Source organism: Fukomys damarensis, unplaced genomic scaffold, assembly GCF_012274545.1.
Source record: "Fukomys damarensis isolate Sample0158 unplaced genomic scaffold, DMR_v1.0_HiC HiC_scaffold_27, whole genome shotgun sequence".
Taxonomy (NCBI): Eukaryota; Metazoa; Chordata; class Mammalia; order Rodentia; family Bathyergidae; genus Fukomys; species Fukomys damarensis.
This window is the reverse complement of record NW_022900939.1, coordinates 22,294,982-22,314,651: the sequence shown is the minus strand read 5'-3', so window position 1 is coordinate 22,314,651 and position 19,670 is coordinate 22,294,982. Positions and strand designations below refer to the sequence as shown.

Sequence of the window (19,670 nt, the reverse complement as noted above, 5' to 3'; positions counted from 1 at the left end):
CGTGTGAGTCCCTGTGGGCGCGGGTGCAGGCTGGGCTCTGCGCTGGTCCGGGCAGTGCCCGCGAGTCCCGGGCTTGCTGGGGCTGTGTGTGCGCGCGCGCGCCTGTCTGTATGGAGGGGCCGGTGTGTATCTGCGTATGCCCTGGGCTGTTATCCTGCCTGCGAGGGGCGTGGGGCGCCGGCCTGCCCAGCGCAGTCCCTTCGGCGTCGGTTGTTTTCCATACAGGCTGCCTGCGGGAGACCGCCCCTGCTGCAGCCAGAACCCGAGAGGGAGCGCCGCCCCCCCACAGGCCTCCAGACACCTGGGCAGCCTGGGGTCCGCAGACGGACACCTGCGGGCGGGTGGGAGGGAGGGGGCGCGCACTGAGGAGAGATCCTGAAGCCTGCCCGCAGGGTGAAGCCATGATGGGGAGACTGAGGCACATGGATATGGAAATGGAGGCAGGCAAAGAGGCGCAGAAAGGGAGGAGTTGGAAAGAGACTGCGAAAAGGACAGTGATGGGAGGACAGAGAGTCACTGAGAAACAGACAGAGGCCTAGACCTGCAAAAGGTTAGAAATATTACATTGAACAAAAGGAACCCAAGAACCTGACTTAGTGTCTGAGAGCTTAAGCCAGGGACGGAGTTTGAGATCAGGGGTAAGGGCCCCCAAATCCTGGATTGCTCCTCTTCCAAGCACAAACCAGGCCAGGGTCTTGGCCAGAAAGGAGCCTTTGGCCACTCCCAAGTCCATTCCTCAGCTCCACCAAATGTCCTGATCCTCTACTGTGCCATTCCTCCCTCTGGGTTGCATCCCACACACTTCCCTCCTTAGTATCACAGTTTAGGAGACAGTTTAGGGGTGGCAGAAATGAATGGTTACTATAACAATAGAGCTGATGAAAAGCTAGACGAGGTACACTTTGCAGCCCACTGGAGCTAGGATTGGGGTGGGAGGGTTGCAAAGCTCTTTTCTCCTCTGTTGCTCTTCCCAGAATGGTGCTGGAGGGAAACCCTGATGTGGGGTCCCCCCGAACCTCAGACCTCCAGCACACCAGGAACAAGGGTTCTTGTCTCCTTTCTTCTCCCGGTGAAGGTGCACAGCCTGGTGAGGAGCCCATCAAGTATGGTGAACTCATCGTCCTGGGGTGAGCCTCCCTGTTCAGGAGGGGTGGGCACCAGGCACCCCTAAGGCAGACAGAAGGCGGGCCCCAGCTCCCCATGTATGGCCTTCTGCTGTTTGTCCCTCATCACCTTCCCAGCTGAAAGATACAATTGACCAAACCCACCCCAATTCATAATGATTATTTTGTCTTCCTGTTTCTCATAAATTTCTTGATCAGGTGATAAGAAAAAGGTAACACCGGCTGCCTTTCCTAAAGCACCTAGTGTGTGTAGTGTGGGGTGAAGAACTCTGGTTCTGTAGCCAAACTGCTTGGTTACCATCCTGCCTCTGCAAGATGCCAAACTACCCCAGTCTTAGATTCCCCCTTTTCTAAACAGGGCTGATAATAATCCCTGCCTCAGAGGGCTGTCAAAAGGAAGGAATGAGGTGATTGCTGTAAAGCACATAAGACAGCACCCAGTGCATATCAAGTGTTCTAGGAGGCAGGCCTGTGCCAAGCCCTTTCATGGATATTATTTCATTTCAATCTTCACAAAGATGCTGTGAGGAAGGAGGTGAGGAAACCGAGGCTCAGAGAGGGGAAGTGACTGGCCCAAGGGCACACAGCTGGTAAGTGGCAGGGCTGGGATTTGGAATCAGGTCTTTCTTACTCCAGGTCTAGTGTACTGTCGCTAAGCCACAGCTCACCCTCATGCTACAGATGAGAGAATTGAGGCCAGGAAAGAGGAAGCAATGGGAATTGGTGACTAGGCAGACCTTATTCCTTCCTGGTCTTTGCTTGATGTGATCCCTGCACTTCCCAGGCCCATATCCTTCTTCTTCATCCCATCTGTGTCTAATTTTGGCCTTTCTCTTTACTATCAGTCTTGAAGAAACTACTTGATAGGCTGTAGTATCATGATTATGATGATTAAGGAATAAAAATTATTACTGTTTGCTGGCTCCTATTGCCACATGCTTTAAAACAAATAACGATACCTAACACTTATCAAGGGCATGCTATAACTATGGCAAACTCTGTGCCAAGCATTTTGATTATTTATATATCTTTGTGGTGCTGGAGATAGAACCCAGGGCCTTATGCATGCTAGGCAAGCACTCTACCACTAGGCCACATCCCCAGCCCATGAACCAAGCATTTTAAAAATTTTTAAATGTTTTATTTCCTCAAAATGCACTCTAAGCTTAGGACACTTCTTCCCAATATATGAGAAGGGTTCAAAAGGCAAAAGCAATCCCCCTTTTAGGGATGATTGCACTGTAAAAGCAGGGCTTAGTGTCTCAAAGGAAGGGCTGGTTTCCAGCTAAGGTCAAAGCCACTGATGTGGGGGTACTGCAGACCTCAGAATATGGACCCTCTTGACAGCTGTCTTTCCTGTGCAGAACAGACACACTCCACTTAGGCTATGTATCAGAAACACTGGCAGAGTACACTGAAGACACATGTTAACAGATACCCCAAGCCTACGTCAGAATCTATAGAGAGGGGTCCAGAGAATCCGGATTTTAACAAACTCACCAGAGACTGACTCAAGTGGTCCTATTTCTGTATTTGGCACTTATTTATCCTATCATTTTCTGCTTCAAAACCTTCTGTACCACCCCATTATTTATAGAATAATGTTCTTAGACTGGTGTTCAGCTCCTTTCTGTCAACTTCATCTTTCCCTACTACACTTTTCCACCCAACTCACCATTCCCTGATTTCACCACTTTACGTCAGCCATGGGTCCTTAGCTCAGAATGAACCCTCCATCTCTACCAGCTTCTTCAAGTCTGGAGTCAGGGAGACCTGAGCTCAAATCTGGGCTTTTTCACTTTCCAACAATGAGGCAAGTCATTTTACCTTCCTGAGCCTCGATTTGTAAAATGGGAAGAAAGACACTTGCCTGGCAGGACATTGCACAGATTCCATTAGGTAATTAATAATGTGAAGGACAAGAAACAGAGGCAACGGTACATGGCAGCAATCAAGGCTATGACTCACCCCATATTTGCCTCTCATGAACATTCCCTCTGGACAAGAGCTGGAAAGGAGGGTGGAAATGTACAGAGATATGGAGGCAATGGCATTGTGGGTCTATTTTTCTCTTTCATTATGTTTTCTAGCAGTGGTATAATAAATGATAGTTTGTTACAGATGAATCCTTTCCAGTTCTTCAAGGCTAAAAATAGGTGTTTCCTCTCCTAGAAACCTGTTCCAAGGGCCAGTATTCTCTTCTCCCTCTGAGTCTGGGGTGCACGATAGTATCTGGGTCATGACAGGTGGTACCTCGGTTCATTGAGAAGCTGGGGTTCCCCCTTCAGTGTCTGGGTCATGACAGGTGGTACCTCGGTTCATTGAGAAGCTGGGGTTCCCCCTTCAATGAGAGCACAAAACAGACCTGTCATCTCTACTGCCCCTGCACCCAGCACTGGTCCAGGCATTCAGGAAGCACCTGATTAATTGAATGAAAGACACTTGCCCCAGACATGAACTTGGCTATTGTTGGGTCTTCTAGCTTTGGGTAGTTTTATAGCCTATCAAGGTAGGATCTACCTAGAGTTGGCAGTTTTCTCCATATCTTATCAGGGATTCACTTTCTCTTTCTCTCTCTCTTCCTGCAACCCTTTCTTCTTAACCCTTATACCCATAGTTACAACGGGTGTCTGGCAAGTGGGGACAAGGGCCGCCGGCGAAGCCGCCTGGCACTGAGCCGCCGGCCACATGCCAACGGAGTGAAGCCAGATGTCATGCACCACATCTCGACACCGCTTGTATCCAAGGCAAGCTGCTTATCCCAGTCAACAGGGTGCTGCACCAGGCCCAAGTCTTCAGCTTTTCCAGACCTTCTTGTCCACAGTCCCCCATACCGTGGAGCCCAGTGTGTCATCACCTCACTGCCTGTTGTGCTACCAAAGAAATGGCAGTGATGGAAAATTCCTTTGCAGTGTGCATAGTCCTTTATATTTGCAAAATGTTTCTTTGACCTCTAGATCCTATTCATTCATGGAAATGATGAGCATCATTTTAGAGGTCGCTAGAGCTCCAAGAGCAGCATGTGACAGTCATACAGCAGTGGCAAAGGGAAAGCTTTGGCTTTAGAGGATTAGAGTGGAAATCAACTTCTGCTGTTTCCAGCCATGTGGCATTTGGTCAGTTCTCTCTAGCCTGTAGTTCCCTCAGCTGTAAAATGAGAACAATAAGCCACTCTTGGGGTAACTGGAAGATTAAATCATGTAATTTCATAGAGTACCTGTTACCTCTGCCCTTTCCTAGGAATGAGTGCTGAGCCCTGATCTTGTTTCTGCCTTAGAAGCTTATACTTCTCATGACTTATCCTGTGGGAAATGACTTTTTTCTCTCCATTAGGCACTGAGTAACCGAGGCCAGCACAGTATATCATACACACTGTCCCGAAGCCACTCGGTCATAGTGGAATACACACATGACAGCGACACAGACATGTTCCAGGTATGCTTATCCCCTTCTACCAGCCTCCTGGCCTTTGGGCTGTGCAGGTACCCAGGCCAAGGACACAAGGCTGAAGGCCCTGAGAAGTGGGCTTCAGAGTACTTGGTGCAGTGGGCTGCTCTTCAGATGTGGAAGCAGGATGTCCCCCATGGGCCATTGACTTTACATCACAGTATGTCTGTGGCCTATCAAGCTCAGACTCAAGATGACCAACCAGCAGGAGGCCATATAGTTTCAGAGATTAGAGGGCTGGTGTGAGTCATCATGCCTGGATTCAGATGCCAGCCGCATTGCCTACTACTGGATAACTGGGCAAACTGCAGGGTGGACAAGCCTGTGTTATAATAAAAAAAACATACTTTAAGGGCTGGGGATTTAGCTCAGTGGTTCCGCCGCCTGCCTTGCAAGCGCAAGGACGCAGGTTTGATCCCTGGTACAAAAACAAAACAAAAAAAACTTTAAAATAAAGGAAGTTTTGTTATTTATATTTTTAACAATATTATATATTTTATATGTGGCCCAAGACAATTTTTCTTCACTCATTTTTGTGGCCCAGGCAGCCATGCATGTCCAATCTGCAGGCCACAGGTGAGACACAGCACCTGTCTGGGCCTTGGTTTCCTTATCTATAAATGGGGCCTATGATAGCACCTACCCCATGGGAAGATTAATCGAGGCATTATAGCTGAAATGCTTAGCATGTAGTGAATTCTAACTAAAAATTCACTATTGGTTGCTAGTCTGTAGCCTATACAGGTGTGTCACCTTTTTACTGTTGTGTCAGCAAAATGGCTAGTTCTTATAGAGTGGGGTGTTCTCTAGAGCTGTAGGTAGAGGTAATAGAAATGAGAGGCTTCAGACCATGGTTGTTGGACATAGAGACCAGAAAGCCCCAGAAGCTGTGATGGCACTACCTCTCCTTGAGGCCTGGGAGTCTCATTGTTTGGTAGCCCTACATGCAAAGCAGCTGTTAAGTTTCTGGGATGGAAGCTGTTAAGATGTGCCCATACACATGTAACCCCTATGCTTGCCCTCACCTCCCTTGCAGATTGGCCGCTCCACCGAGAACATGATCGACTTTGTGGTAACAGATACATCCCCTGGAGGAAATGCTGTCGAGGGCCCTTCTGCCCAGAGCACCATTTCCCGCTATGCCTGTCGCATCCTCTGTGACCGCAGGCCACCCTATACTGCCCGCATCTATGCCGCTGGCTTTGACGCCTCCAGCAACATCTTCCTTGGAGTGAGTGAGTCCCCAGGCAGGGACCAACTCTTCATCAGAGAGTGAGCCAAAGGGGAGGCTGGGGAGTAACAGCAGCCTGGCGAGATGGGCCAGCCCACAGCTATCCTGACCATGCTGCACAGGGCTTAGCAGCCCCCTCTTGGGGCCACCTCTGAAGGGGGGAAGCACCTCTAGCACACAGCTTGCTAGGGGCTACTCAGGGATGTGATTTGATCCCTCGTGTGGTCCCAGGAGCGGGCAGCCAAATGGCGGACCCCCGATGGCCTGATGGATGGCCTGACCACCAATGGGGTCCTGGTGATGCACCCTGCGGGCGGCTTCTCCGAGGACTCAGCCCCGGGTGTCTGGCGGGAGATCTCAGTCTGCGGGAACGTGTACACGCTGCGGGACAGCCGCTCAGCCCAGCAGCGGGGGAAGCTGGTAGGTGGCCCCACTCTATCTCACCCCACCCAAATCACTCCCAATCTGCCTATGCTCTGCCAAGCCAGATGATCTGCAGTTCCCCTGCCCAAGGGAGCCCCAGTGGACATTGAGGGAGTCCAAGGGGGCTCTAGAAAATACACCACTTGCCACTCAGACAGGACTAGACTATCATCCCCAGGAGTAGCTTGCACACTGCTGGAGGTCCACAGATGATGTGAAATACAGTCACACAGATGCACCATGCAATACCAAGCAGCTTGGAGCCAGATGACAGCTTAAAAAATTATACTTTCTCAGGAGGGTGACACTTGGCCCACGTGTGAGCAGTTTATAGCCTAGAGCAATGATGGCGAGTGTTTTAGAGCTTTCAGTGATACAAACAGCCAGCTGTGGCATGTAGCGGGGCTTGGAGTGTTGGCAGTTTGTAGCGAGCCTGCCAGGTTCAGGCAGGTTTAGCTTTGTTATCCCCTTAAAACAGGAAAGGGTGCCCTTGGAGTAGTGCTGCCAGCGCCAGCTGCTCTTCCAATCACAGAACTAAGGGTGGGATCTGGGAGTAAGTCCTAGAGAAAGGTAGGGGCACAGGCCATAAAAAGCTCTTCCTGAGTCTGAGCCTATCAGGTGAGGATGTTCAAAACCTCAGAGGAAAGCAGCCTATCTTTCTAGAGCATTCTACAAATTTTGGAAGCATTATTTAAAAAACCTATGCACTTGAACTATGATTATGTTTGCTGAACAACCACTATGTGCCAGGCACCATTTCAAGCATTTACACAGATTGATTCATATAGCCCTAATGAAACCCACTTGACTCTACCCTGATGAGAGGAGACTAAGACAGAATAGTCGAGCTGCTCTCCCAGGGACACTGAGTTACTGAATGGCGAGGTCAGAATTCAGGCACAGGAATTCTGGCTCTAGACTCCTTGTTGTTAACCATGACCCCTAGGACAACTGCTTTGGGCTAAGTATCCAGCATTTCCGTGAGAGGCATGTCCTACTTCTCTGATTATGGAAGAGCTTCAGAAGAATTTTGAAAATCCCTGTTTCGGTCTAGACCTCTTGATTTGGTAGATTAGGACCCTTAACTGAGCCCAGGTCCTACTGAGAGCAAGTGACAGCACGTGGCTGGGGAGCACCTGTCTGCCCTTCCACATAGCCTCTCAGGTACCACTTGTAGGCAGTGTCAGTGGGATGTCTGGGCAGCTTGTCGGGGTGAGACTGCCTGATGGCGGGGCCTGAACCTCCTGGGCTAAGGCCCTTCTGCTGCCCCTGGCAGGTGGAAAATGAATCCAACGTGCTACAAGACGGCTCGCTCATCGACCTGTGTGGGGCCACACTGCTGTGGCGCACTCCAGCAGGGCTGCTGCGGGCCCCCACGCTGAAGCAGCTGGAGGCCCAGCGGCAGGAGGCAAATGCAGCACGGCCCCAGTGCCCCGTGGGCCTCAGTACCCTGGCTTTCCCCAGTCCAGCCCGGGGCCGCACAGCGCCTGACAAGCAGCAACCCTGGGTCTACGTCCGTTGTGGCCATGTCCATGGCTACCATGGCTGGGGCTGCCGGCGGGAGCGAGGCCCCCAGGAGCGCGAGTGTCCTCTCTGCCGCCTTGTGGGGCCCTATGTGCCCCTGTGGCTTGGCCAGGAGGCTGGCCTCTGCCTGGACCCTGGGCCGCCCAGCCATGCCTTTGCTCCCTGTGGCCATGTCTGCTCTGAGAAGACTGCCCGATACTGGGCCCAGACACCGCTGCCCCATGGTACCCATGCTTTCCATGCTGCCTGTCCCTTTTGTGGGGCCTGGCTCACTGGAGAGCATGGCTGTGTCCGCCTCATTTTCCAAGGGCCACTGGACTAGGCTCTTTGGAACCCCTGCTGCCTCACCTGACTGCCCACCAAGGTCCCCCATCCTGCAGTCCAGATGGAGCTCTGCATGTGGGATTCTACTTGCTGGCGCTTAGCCTCACAGGTTGGACATACTGGATGGGCTGTGACCCCTCTCCCTAACTCTGACCCCCAAGGGGATCCCCAAGATCTCCACCCCAGTCATATTGATGGGCCTTCAGCACCAGGTCTATCCTAGGCTGCTGAAGGGAAGCCCAGCCCCATGCCCCTGCTCTTCCTGGGGTGTCCCACATCATGCCGCCTACACTGTGCCCCTGGGGGAGTGAAGGGGCTACGGCCACTGACCCCCAGCTTAGGCTGACTGCGCCCTGAGCCTGCCAACCCAGTACCAGATATTTGTCCTTTCTGCTGCTGCTGTGCGTTCCTCTATAAACGCTGCTCAGCTGCCCTCACTGATATGCATGTTCTGCATGCATGCAATGCCTCCAGCCCTGAGCCAGTGACAGGTAGGCAGCAAGCTGGGACTGGCATTTGCTTATGCCCACCATGGGCTGGACTCTGTCGAGTGGACTGTGGGAACACAGAGACAGTCAAGTTTCTTGCCTGGTACGGTTCACAGACTATTGGAGGATGGACCAAATTACCAAATGACAGATACTTTCATGTGTTTTAGGATCAGAGAATCTCAGAGGTCGGGCGCAGTCCTTGCTGGCTGCGGGTAAGTGAGCAATGCTTTATGCACGAGGTAACATAGGAGCTCAGCCTCCATGGCAGTTCAGAATCCTCCAGGCCCACAGAATAGCTGGGCACTCTGCATACTGTGTGCAGGCTGGGGATAAGGAATAGGGACCAAGTGACAGATTCAGTGGGGCTGGAGCATAGACTACAGTGGGAAGAGCTAGAAAAGACAGTGGGATGACATGAGAAGACATAAGACATGAGAATGGGATAGAGGACTCATTTGTGGATATCCAGGAGTCAACAAAGGAAGGGGACATACATGCTTCAGAGCATTGGCTCTGACACAAGGGCTACCATCACTGAACGCCCACCATGTGCCCTGAACCATGCCAATGGTAATAACAACTGCGGTCACTGACCACTCACTAAGCCCCAGGCTCTGCTTCTCAGAGGTTGTGTTGTTTAATCCTCACAGTAATATGGGGAGGGAGGTGTCACAATTTGCATTCTCAGGAATATAAATGTGCATGTGTCAAGTCACAGCTAGAAAATGGCTGGGCCAGGATTTGAACCCATCGCTGCCCATCAGATGGCAGAGCCTACCCCTCTCTGTCATATGGGTTTTTCTTAAATGGGTGGGGCCTTACTGAACAGTGTTTTGGGGATCTGTCCCATGGAGAGGCTAGAGAATGGAGTGGTAGATACCCACCTGCTCAGTGCCTGGCCCCATGCAGAATCATAGCAGAGATAGACTCTACCTCTCCAGCAACTAATGTGAGAAAGGACCTACTGGAACTGGCAGTGAAGCTGAGCAACACACTGCCCACCAGTACCCCCTAATGCAGTGGGCCGTCAGCCAACCTGGGATGTTCTGAGATCTGAGGCCCCCTAAGAAGGCACAGGGATGGCTTGGAGCCTGAGCCATGTCTGAAATGGAAATTTCTCCAGAGGTAGGGTGGTGTTGGGCGGGCAGCTCAGGTGAGGGAAACAGCAGGACTCTGCAAGAAAAACACCAATGGGGCAGAAGAAGAGTGAAGTGGGAGTGGTTGGGCTGGGGCCTGGTGGGCTTTGGTAGCTGTGGAGGCCAAGTTTGAGCTGGACCCCTGTTCATTACCTTTTCCTGTGAGCCAAGAGATGCTGGGATTGGTTCCTAACATTACTAGGAAGGCAAATAACACAGATGTTCTAGAGATAGGAAGAGAAAGCTGAGTACAGGCATGACCTGGGCATTGTCCCAGTGTAGGACAGGTGCCAGAACCTTAGAAGTGCAGATTCCATGGGGAGGAATCTGCCTGTGGTCATAGGTTGGGCTAGGGATCAGTCTTAGGTTGGCACAGAGGGCACCATGTATGGTGATAGAAGGATGTGATCAAATTCTTGCTTCCAGAGTATCTGGATACAGTGAGAGGGTAGATGGCAATGGTAGACTAAGTATGGGAGCATTTCAATTCCCCACCCCCACATAAAACACTAAAAATGCAACCCTCCTCTGTTGTCCTCCTTCTAACCCTGTTGGGGACCGGATGGGAATATTCTGATCCTATTTTAGCAGGGAATCTCATGCTGTGGGCAAGACAAGCAAAAGCACCACTCTGGGTGCTGGGGATAATGTGAGGGAATCGCTGGGAGGTGTCATCCCTGGAGTTGCCCCAGCCAGCTCTTGAAGCTTCAGTTGCTGTAGTGTTAAATGGAATGAGAGTCTTATATTACTAGGTGGTTGTGAATTTAAGGAAGGCATCTATGATACATTAGACATTTAATATTACTTCCCCACCTACCACAGGGAAGGGCTAAGGTAGAAATTGCCATGACTTCCAGATGAGGTGTGTGTGTGTGGGGGGGAGAATATGAATATGAGAATGATTAGTTGGAACAGTGCCAGGTTAGATAAGACTAGGCCCCAATTCTGGGACATCTGAAGACATGCTGCATGATCTCAAGGATGTCAGTGAATCTCAGCCATTTGCAAGGGAGTTCTCATGGCAAGATTCTGGCAAAAGACCCTCAGTAAGTGCTCGTGTTAGCTGCAGTCATAAAAATAGGATAGTGCAGCTTGGTTGGGGAATCTACTGCTTTCCTGAGCTGCCCCTTGGCGGCAGTGCACAGCTCTACTTCCTGTGTTAATTTCCTTTTTCTTTTCTTTTTTGGTGTGGGGTTTCAAACTCAGGATCTCGTGCGTGCCAGGCAGGCGCTGTGCCACTGAGCTAAATTAAATCCCTGGCCCTGAGTTAATTTCAACTTCACCCAAGTCCCTCAACTTTACACCAATTTTAAAGAATAAAACAGGCACAGAAAAGAAGGTGACATTCCTAAGGGCAGAGACCCCTTTCTTAAACTTACCCTTATAATGACAGTCACCAGAGCCAACAACTAGTAGCATGGTTGTGCAGAGGTGGGCCTTGGGCACCTTCATGAATGAGAAACTGGCTTGGCAAGGATAGTGAGAATTTCAGTTCCCAAACACCCTCCCACACCACACATACGCACACCTAGGGACAGTCGTGCCCAGCCAACAGTCACTGAAGCCTACAATATTTTGAAATGGATTCAATTAGTACGGTTTTCCAATCGACGAAGCCAAGGCCGGAAGAGTAAAGTGACGCACATAAGGTCAAAACAGCCAGTAGGTGACAGAAGCCAGATATGCCCCTAGACCTCGCTCTGCCTCGAGTCTGACTGAAGACCCTCGCCCGATGCTCCCCACTCTGTCTAGCCGGCAGTAGGTACTTCGTGCCATATCTAGACTTTTGACGTATGGGAGAGTAATTCAAGACCGCCTCGGTCCTGGGCTGCATTTCGGAGGAAGCAAGGGACTTTCTCATCTCTAGGACACCTGGCAAGCACCAAGAAGCCTCCAACTCCTTCTTGCCCTCGCCCCTGTGTGCCGGGGAAATTGAGACTTGAAAACCTTTAGAGGTTGTCCCACGCTCCTGGCGAATTGCTGGCGGCAAGGTGAGGAACTGGGGGCGTTTCTCTGCGTCCCCCCCCCCCCCGCGAGTAGGACCACCTCCGCCCGGCCGCAGCCTGCTCATCAGCCTCTCTTCCAGCACCGAGTACTCAGGCGAGTCCGAAGATCTCTATCCCAGACCCAGTGAGAGCCACGCTACTTCCATTGTGCAGGTTCCCACCAGCAATGCTGAGTTCGGGATGCAGGGGGTGAAACTCCCAAGAGCTGAGTTCGGGCTGTCGCTTGGGGAGGTCTCGACGGCTCTATCCATGACACTCAAGCCAGCCTTGTCCGGATTCGGGGACCTTGTAAATCCCATCTGCCTGGACCAGGACACGGCCAAGGCACCGATGCGCTGGGCTGTGCGCAAGCGTAGCCAGAGGACAAAAAATCGAGGCCTTAGGGACCCAGCCACTCTCTACACTTAGGGCCTGCGGGTTGTGAGCCGGAGGGTGGGAGGAGCGCCATTCCGCGAGTCTATTGGTTGGAATCGCCGCCTATCTGGGCCCCAGTGCCTGGCAATTGGCTGATGGGGGCGGGGTTTGCGGAGCCCAATGAATGGGGTAGCCGGAAGCAGGAAGTGAGTTTGCGAAAGGAGCAGCAGCTGCAGGTGAGGCGCGGCGCCGCGTTTCAGGGTCACATTATGTCATTTTCAGGGAATTAGAGCGAGTCTGGGCCGAGCGCAAGATCATTCCTTTTCTGCTCACTCTCCAGAACCTCTTCACATCTCTCTTGCCTCCGAGGCCAAGAAACGTTCAGGGCAGCAAAGAGTTAACACTTCTTTCTGGACCCGAGGGACTGGGGCGGAGCCTCGCGAGTCGGGGACGAGGGGCGGGGAGACTGGACGTTCCTTTCCGGTCAAGGAAGGAGACGTGGACAATGCTGTGGGTTGCAAGACTCTCGGGACCCATCGGGGCTTTGAGAACTTTGGTCAAAGTTGCTTGGCCTGGCCAAGTCTCAAATTCCCTATCTGTAAAATGGGTTGTGGATTTCTGTGGCTCCCCTGGACGAGCGCAAAGAGAAGGCAAGGAGAATGGAGTACTGAAGAAAAGGTAGAGAGATGAGAATGTGACAGATGGCCGGTAGCCCTAAGGGAGAAAAAGAGCACAAGCAAGATCCTTACTGAGACGTATATCCAGTCTAAGGTTGACCTTACCTAATTTGCATATTCTGTTGAGGTTGGGGAAATAAATGGTTATCCTTTTTACAGAGGGAAGAAGAGAGGTACAGAAAAGTAAAGCAATTGTTTTGAATTTTAGAAATCTGGTACCCAGTCAGGACTGAAACCAGGGACTTCCAGCTGGAAGCCTGGCCCTCTGCTCTTGTAAACAGTGGTAAGGTATTGAATAGTTCTGTAGTAGGATGTGGAGGGGAGATAGAGCTAGGAATCTAAAAATACTCAGCTACTGCCCTCTCCATTGTGTGATTAGGCAAAACTACTTGCTGGCTGGCCTCAAATTCCCTATGTAGTACTAGGTTGTTGGATTCAGACTTAAAGTTGAGAGGGCCAAATATGGCCCACCAGTGTAGTAATCTTGGTGAGTTGCCTAGCCTTCTCTGAGTCTCAGCATATTTGGTGAATAGGTTCCAGGACTTTTGGAAGGATGAAATGAGAACATGGGAGTGTGGGCCAGGTGTGCAATGGGTGCATGCTAAGTGATGGCTGTGATGATAGTGATGGTTTCCTGCAGGGCCCATGGCGGATACACAGTACATCCTACCCAATGACATTGGTGTGTCTAGCCTGGACTGCCGTGAGGCCTTCCGCCTGCTGTCACCTACAGAACGCTTTTATGCCCATCACCTGTCACGGGCTGCCTGGTATGGAGGCCTGGCTGTGCTGCTACAGACCTCCCCTGAGGCCCCCTACATCTATGCTTTGCTCAGCCGCCTCTTCCGTGCCCAGGACCCTGACCAACTGCGCCAACATGCCCTGGCTGAGGGCCTCACAGAGGAGGAGTATCAGGTCAGTTTGCTCAGGACAACACATTTCCTGAGTGGCTTCTGGGTGTGAGGGACACTGATGCAGGGGCACCAGTCTCTCTTTCTTGGAATAGGTGAAGGATTAGATCAAAGGTTATAAACTCAGGAAACTCCTTTTCCAGAGCTCCAGTCTTTTCATCTGTAAAATATGCATGTGGGTTTAATGTACCTCTTGGTGTTGTAATGACCCACTTAGAACAGTGCCTTCTTCAAGATAAATAGCAGGTGCAGTGATTGTAACAGATATTTAGAGAAGGCAGAGGAAGGAGTCAGGATAGAGATGAAGAGGGAGGCCTGAGTCCTGGATCCATTCTCTACCACTTTTTGTGACCCCAGGCAGAATGTTCTGCCTGTCTCCTAGTTTTTGTTGTGTATCTGTTGTCCAAGTAATACATAAATTCTTAGTGCATTGTAGCAGTGCAAAAAGACACATGAAAAAACACAAAGATTCAGTGCCTCTCCAGGGGTGACCACTATGATTGGTGTGGTATATACACTTTTCACTCCCCTGTCTATTTCCTACCTATACCCGTACATGAAGCATGTCAGGTCCTTATTTTTCTCTTGTACATAAATGAGATCATGTTGTATTCTTCTTTGTCCTTGTTTCACTGAGACTATGTCTTTGGAGAACTTCCATCAGGTATATATTAATCCACCTCATTCTTTTTTATTGAGTTTATTGGTACTTTTTTAAGTATACAGTACAGGTACCTTCATTGTTGGGATCTTGTACTTTTACATGACAAATCTTGGTTCTCATTTTTTCCCCATACCCCTACCCTCCCTTCCACCTCATCCTTTTTCATTGGCTGTGAAACATTCCATAGCAGTGTGCACTATAATCAATTTATTCTGTTATTTTGGTACCAGGGATTGAACTCAGGACCTTGCACGTGTGAGGCAGGCATGGTGCCACTGAGCTAAATTCCTGGCCCTAATTCACTCTTTTTATTATTATTATTATTATTATTATTATTATTATTATTATTATTGTTACTGTTATATGTTTAAGTTGTCCCTGATTTTTCTTTCAAACAGCATTACAGTGAGCATACTTGTGCACTTATGTAAGATCTATTTCTAGAAGTAGTAGAACTGCTGGATTGAAAGCTCTGTATAGTATTTATAATGAATTGATTCTGTTAAATTATCTTCAAAAAAAGCTTCAAGTTATATTTTCACTAAGACTGTATGAGAATATGGCCTGATTTTCTATATGTGTAATAAAAGTATTGAATCTCTGAGATAAGGTACTATTTCTTCTACCTCTTTTGAACTTTGGGTAATCATTTCCTAATTTCAGACCTTGGATTACTTAGTAAAAGAGCTAATTTCTGTGGCCATGCTTATAAATTGAAAGGTACTACACAATGTTACTTTTTTTTTTTCATTTCTTTCTTTCTTTTTTTTTTAAACAGGGTCTCTTGTTATGTAGTTCTGGCTGGGCTGGAACTGGAACTCACTCTGTAGTCCAGTTTAGCCTCGAACTTGTGGTGATGCTCCTATTTCAGCCTCCGAAGTTCTAGGTTGACAGGTGTGCAGCAGCACACCCAGTGAATGTTACTACCTTTAGTACAATTCTTTTGTTTGCTAGTAGCAGAAACCCAGTTTAAAGTGGATTAAGTGAAAAAGAGAATTATTGGTTCATATACCTGAAAAGTCTAGGACTAGTAGAGGCTTAAGGTACTACTGGATTCAGGGCTCAGTGCTACCGTAGAGATGCCGTCTTCAACTCTCAGCTTTGCTTTCTTCCTTGCACCAGTAAGGGAACTTCAGGGATTCCAGGCCTGATGGTGTTGACCAGCTTGAGCCTTATGCTCATCCTTTTAGCCAGGGAAGGTGATTTCTCTGGCTGGCTAAACTACCCTATGTGCCTATCCCCAGAGCAGGGGGAAAGGAAATCTCCACACCCTTCCTAAAGGGAACATTGGGGTCATTTTACCAGAGAAAGGGAGATTAGATTTGGGGCTAGTAAAAGCCATAGCATAGATGGATGATTAAGGCTCCCTGGCTATAACATTTCATCCTTCTGATGCCAGCTGCTGACCAGCTAGCTATTGGCCGAGGATAGGCTTCCTAGAGGAGAAGGTCATGTTGGAACTAAGCCTTAAAGAATATACAAGCCACAGGTGGCTGAGGTGGTACTGGGGGTAGAAGGAACAAAGGTAGATGAATGCCTGGAATGTTTTCGCAAACTCCTGAAACCAGTTTGGTTAGAAAATGAGGGTGTGAAAATAACTTAGGGTCCAGGGCCTTCCAGGACTCAGGTACTGCCCCTAGATCTCCCAGCCTCACCCATAATGGTTCTGCCCGGCATTCTTTTCCCAGGTGGAACCTTCCCCAGGGTGGGGGAGACTGTGCTTTTGCCAGGTGTCTAATGATGCCACCTCCCCCTCAGGCATTCCTGGTCTATGCTGCTGGGGTCTACTCCAACATGGGCAACTACAAGTCCTTTGGTGATACCAAGTTTGTTCCCAACCTGTCCAAGGTGAGCTGAGGGAGGGTTGGGGAAGGTAGGGAGCAGGGGACCAGTGGTGTAGGGGTGGGGAAGGCAGCAGAAGGAGCCCCAGCAGAGTCAGGAGTGCTGAGCAGAGCCTTGGCCCTGTCACTGCCACACTGTGTGACTGCAGAGATCACCCAGTCTCACCAGGTGCTGCAGACACACACACAGGAAAAGTGCAGCCCTTCCAGACCATGCTGATCTGAGGGTCAAGCAGGGCAGGGTGTGGAATGTGATTAAGCACTTTTAAGAAAGGGAGCAGTTGGTCATCATAAGGTCCCTCCTAAGGACTATGGGACTGGGGCCTGGCCAGGCAAGTGGAGCCCATATACTAAGGCTTCTCTGTCTGTACTGCCTACACATACTACCTATAATGTCAGAATGCACATCTGATTTGGAAGGCCTGAGGTTTGACACTTCTCAGGCCCTACCAGTGTGGCTGGTCCCTGGGCCACATCGTGTTCTTAGACTATGGGTGAAAGGCTTGGGAATAAAAGCAGCTCTGGAAGGCAGGTTTGAGGGGGCTGGGCCAATGGCCTCCTTATCCCTGCAGGAGAAGCTGGAGCGTGTGATCCTTGGAAGTAGGGCCATGCAGCAGCACCCAGAAGAAGTCAGGGGCCTCTGGCAGACCTGCGGAGAGCTTATATTCTCTCTGGAGCCCAGGCTTCGGCACCTCGGGCTGGGGAAGGAGGTGAGGCCCCCAAGTGCTTGGAGTGAGGTTGTCCATCCAGGCCCCCTGGTATAGAGGGAACGGCAGCCGATGAGGAAGCAGTGGGCTCTGCCTCTTTCCCACTCTTGAAGCAGAGGCGCTCCCCACTGAGTTTCAGTTTTGTCATCTGTAAAATGGTAAGTAGGCTGGGGGAATGGTTTTGGAATGTCCTCCTGATCTGACCTCCGGGATGCTGTGTGCGGGGAGGAGAGAAGGTGAAAAAAGCTGGGAGGTAGGGGGCCCTGAGGAAGGGATGTGGGGAAGGAGAGTGCCCAGGCTTCCTCCTGCTTCTGGAGGCTTTTTGGGCTGAGTGTGGAGAGGACATGGCAAGCCTTAGGGGCTTAGCCTTAGGCCCAAGATCAGTGTTTTACAACTTTCTTCCCTGAACAGAGGTGGAGGAGTTGAGGCTGCTGGGAAGAGGTGCAGGAAGCCTGGGAAGGAATCTACTTCCCTTCTGTACAGATGCTCCTAGCTCTTGACCTCAGCACCTTACTCTTTCCCACCTCCCCTCTCTCCTGACAGGGAATCACCACCTACTTCTCCGGGGATTGTACCATGGAAGATGCCAAACTGGCCCAAGACTTTCTGGACTCCCAGGTTTTGGGACTGGGGACTCAGGGCGGTTGTGTGATGGACCTTCTGTCCCAACTTCCTCACTGCTGACACCTGCCCATGAGTCTCATCTTGTGCCCAGAGACATGGGCATCTTTGGTCTTTGAGATGGAAAAGACTTTGGGAATTCTTGTCTACAAGGTCAGCCTAGCACAAACTAAGATGTGACAAACTCAGGTGTGACAGGGATAGAGCCACCCTACCCACCAGATTATAGGGCCTGATGACAGCCAGGACAGGGAGGATCAGGCAGAACATCAGAGCCACACTTCCAAGCTAGCGTTCTGGAGCCTGTGTGCTGCTCAGCTGCTCACCAGCTGTGTGGCCCTGATCCATGCCTGTGAAATGGTTCCTGCCTCTCAGGTAGCTCCAGGTTGGCTGAGGTCATGCACTGCCTGGTGTCATGAGTCCATGCTTAGCAGTTAGTGCTCAACATACAGAGCAGAGCGGGCCAGTCAGCCCTAGCCACCCAGACCCTCTTCCCCTCCCAGCCAGCTTGGGAAGGTCGTTGGAGACTCTCATCTGCTCTGCCATCCCCTTCTCCCATGTCCTCTGCCCTCTCCAGACCTCACTCTCCCTCCTCCCCTGGTCTTTTCCAGAACCTCAGTGCCTACAACACTCGTCTCTTCAAAGAAGTGGACCAGGAAGGGAAGCCCTGCTACGAGGTGCGGCTGGCTTCTGTACTTGGTGCAGGTGGGTCAGGCCCTGTTCTCCCTCCTAGCATCTTCCACAGGCCACTGTGGAAGCCTGGCTTTCCCAGCTCTCCCAGGAATTTCTGCATAAAGCCTACGAGTGACTCTAGTCTCCATTCAGGTTCCTGTTACCTATAGACCAGTCCTCGTGGGTAGACCAGGATGAGTGTCTGATTGGCTCTCTCTGGTCTCAAGTCCTGGGAGCCAGAGGACAAGCTTAGCCCCTCCCAAACCATCTGAACTGGGGATGATAGCATTGGGGGATATAAGATGAGGGCAAAGGGACACAGTATGGATGGAAACCTCTCCACCTGCCCACATTGACCCAAGCCCTGGCCTCATAGCTTCATAGCCCCCAGCTCAGACTTTGTGCTGCACCTGTGCCCTACAGCTTCCAGTTCCCACATCCTCTCTCTGGGCCTTCACACAACCTCTGACCCCTTCCCAATCAGAACCCCTCCACCCCCTCCATGTTTACATAGTCATCCAGTCAACTCCTCCTCATCCCTAGGCCAGGTGAGAAAGTCATCTTTACTGGGACCTTTCCCTGTCTTCCCATAGCTGAGTATGTGTTGTCCCTCTCCGTTCCCATCAGCTCACAGCAATTTTCCATGTATTTCTGTGTTTTCTGCACTAAACTATAAACCTCCTAGGAGGAATGACTGGGTGTTTCCATCATCCTTGTCTCCCCAGTGCCTAGCATTAGTAGGTGCTAAGGAACTTGGCATGGAATAAATGAGGGTGTGTGGGGAGCTAACTCCCAGGAGGAGGGAAGGGCACAAGTCACAGCAGGGTGATTGGGAAGATTTGGGTCCATTAAGCAGTCTGATTTGACCAGGGAAAAGGGTACAGGTCCAGGGAATCCCACTGGAATAGAAACTGGACCTATATTTGCTGCACCGGGTCTGGATAGGACAATGATTAAGTGGTAAAGCATTTGCATAGCATTCACAAGGTCTGGGGTTCAATTCCAAGCACTGCAGGATTAAAAAAAAAAGCATGACTCCAAAGCCAGGCTGCCTGGGTATATTGCTTATCTATGGTTGTGTAACAGACACGCCCAAAATATAGGGATACAAACCACCTTTTCAGACTCACAACCTCTGTGGGTCAGAAGCTGGATAGAGCACATAGTAGGAACAACTGGTCCTTGGCTAACAATGTCTGAACCTTGGATGGAAGGACTAGGTGGCGAGGGCTGGGGTCACTCGAAGGTTTATATGTAAACACTAGCCATAGGCTGTGACCTTGGCTGGAAGTAGCCACCAAAATGCCTCATGTGGCATCTTCATACGGCTTGTAGTGGCTTAGCTCCAAGAGTAAGTGTCCCTGGAGAGCCACGAGATGTCACTTCTACCATAGTCATAAGCCTGCAGCCAACCACGGTCCAAAAATACTGAAGAGGGAGCTGGGGATTTAGCTCAGTGGCACCACACCTGCCTCACAAGCGCAAGGTCCTGGGTTCCATCCCTGGTACCAAAAAAA

General features: G+C 50.5%; 2 protein-coding genes across 9 annotated transcripts in view; both read left to right on the top strand.

Annotated features, from left to right (window-relative positions):
* The first annotated feature begins 374 nt into the window (after window positions 1-374).
* Peli3 (pellino E3 ubiquitin protein ligase family member 3) lies at window positions 375-8,088 on the top strand. Of its 3 annotated transcripts, XM_010635879.2 has the most exons (8): window positions 375-550; window positions 975-1,127; window positions 1,643-1,714; window positions 3,742-3,871; window positions 4,458-4,559; window positions 5,608-5,802; window positions 6,034-6,222; window positions 7,502-8,088. In XM_010635879.2, exons 2-8 carry the CDS (start codon window positions 976-978, stop codon window positions 8,069-8,071), a joined length of 1,410 nt encoding a protein of 469 aa, XP_010634181.1. In that variant the 5' UTR covers window positions 375-550; window position 975; the 3' UTR covers window positions 8,072-8,088. The 3 variants fall into 3 exon arrangements, with proteins under 3 accessions (XP_010634181.1, XP_010634183.1, XP_010634184.1); XM_010635881.2 differs by lacking the exon at window positions 1,643-1,714; XM_010635882.2 differs by lacking the exon at window positions 6,034-6,222.
* Window positions 8,089-11,613: 3,525 nt separating this feature from the next.
* Dpp3 (dipeptidyl peptidase 3) overlaps window positions 11,614-19,670 on the top strand; it is a 23,803-nt gene continuing 15,746 nt past the window's right edge. The window contains exons 1-6 of one of the 6 annotated variants that reach the window (XM_010635887.3): window positions 11,614-11,691; window positions 13,378-13,652; window positions 16,071-16,160; window positions 16,726-16,863; window positions 17,404-17,478; window positions 18,093-18,186. In XM_010635887.3, coding sequence (XP_010634189.1) covers window positions 13,383-13,652; window positions 16,071-16,160; window positions 16,726-16,863; window positions 17,404-17,478; window positions 18,093-18,186 — 667 coding nt within the window. In that variant the 5' untranslated portion in view covers window positions 11,614-11,691; window positions 13,378-13,382. The other 5 variants (XM_010635888.2, XM_010635885.3, XM_010635884.3 and 2 more) reach the window with 5 other exon arrangements.

Excerpts from the sequence above, each read along its gene's own strand:
- Peli3 (XM_010635879.2), top strand. The coding sequence starts at position 976 with ATGGTGCTGGAGGGAAACCCTGATGTGGGGTCCCCCCGAACCTCAGAC. Across the intron at positions 1,715-3,741 it reads GGCCCAAGGGCACACAGCTG|TTACAACGGGTGTCTGGCAA; the intron begins GTAAGTGGCAGG and ends TTATACCCATAG. Across the intron at positions 3,872-4,457 it reads CGACACCGCTTGTATCCAAG|GCACTGAGTAACCGAGGCCA; the intron begins GCAAGCTGCTTA and ends TCTCTCCATTAG.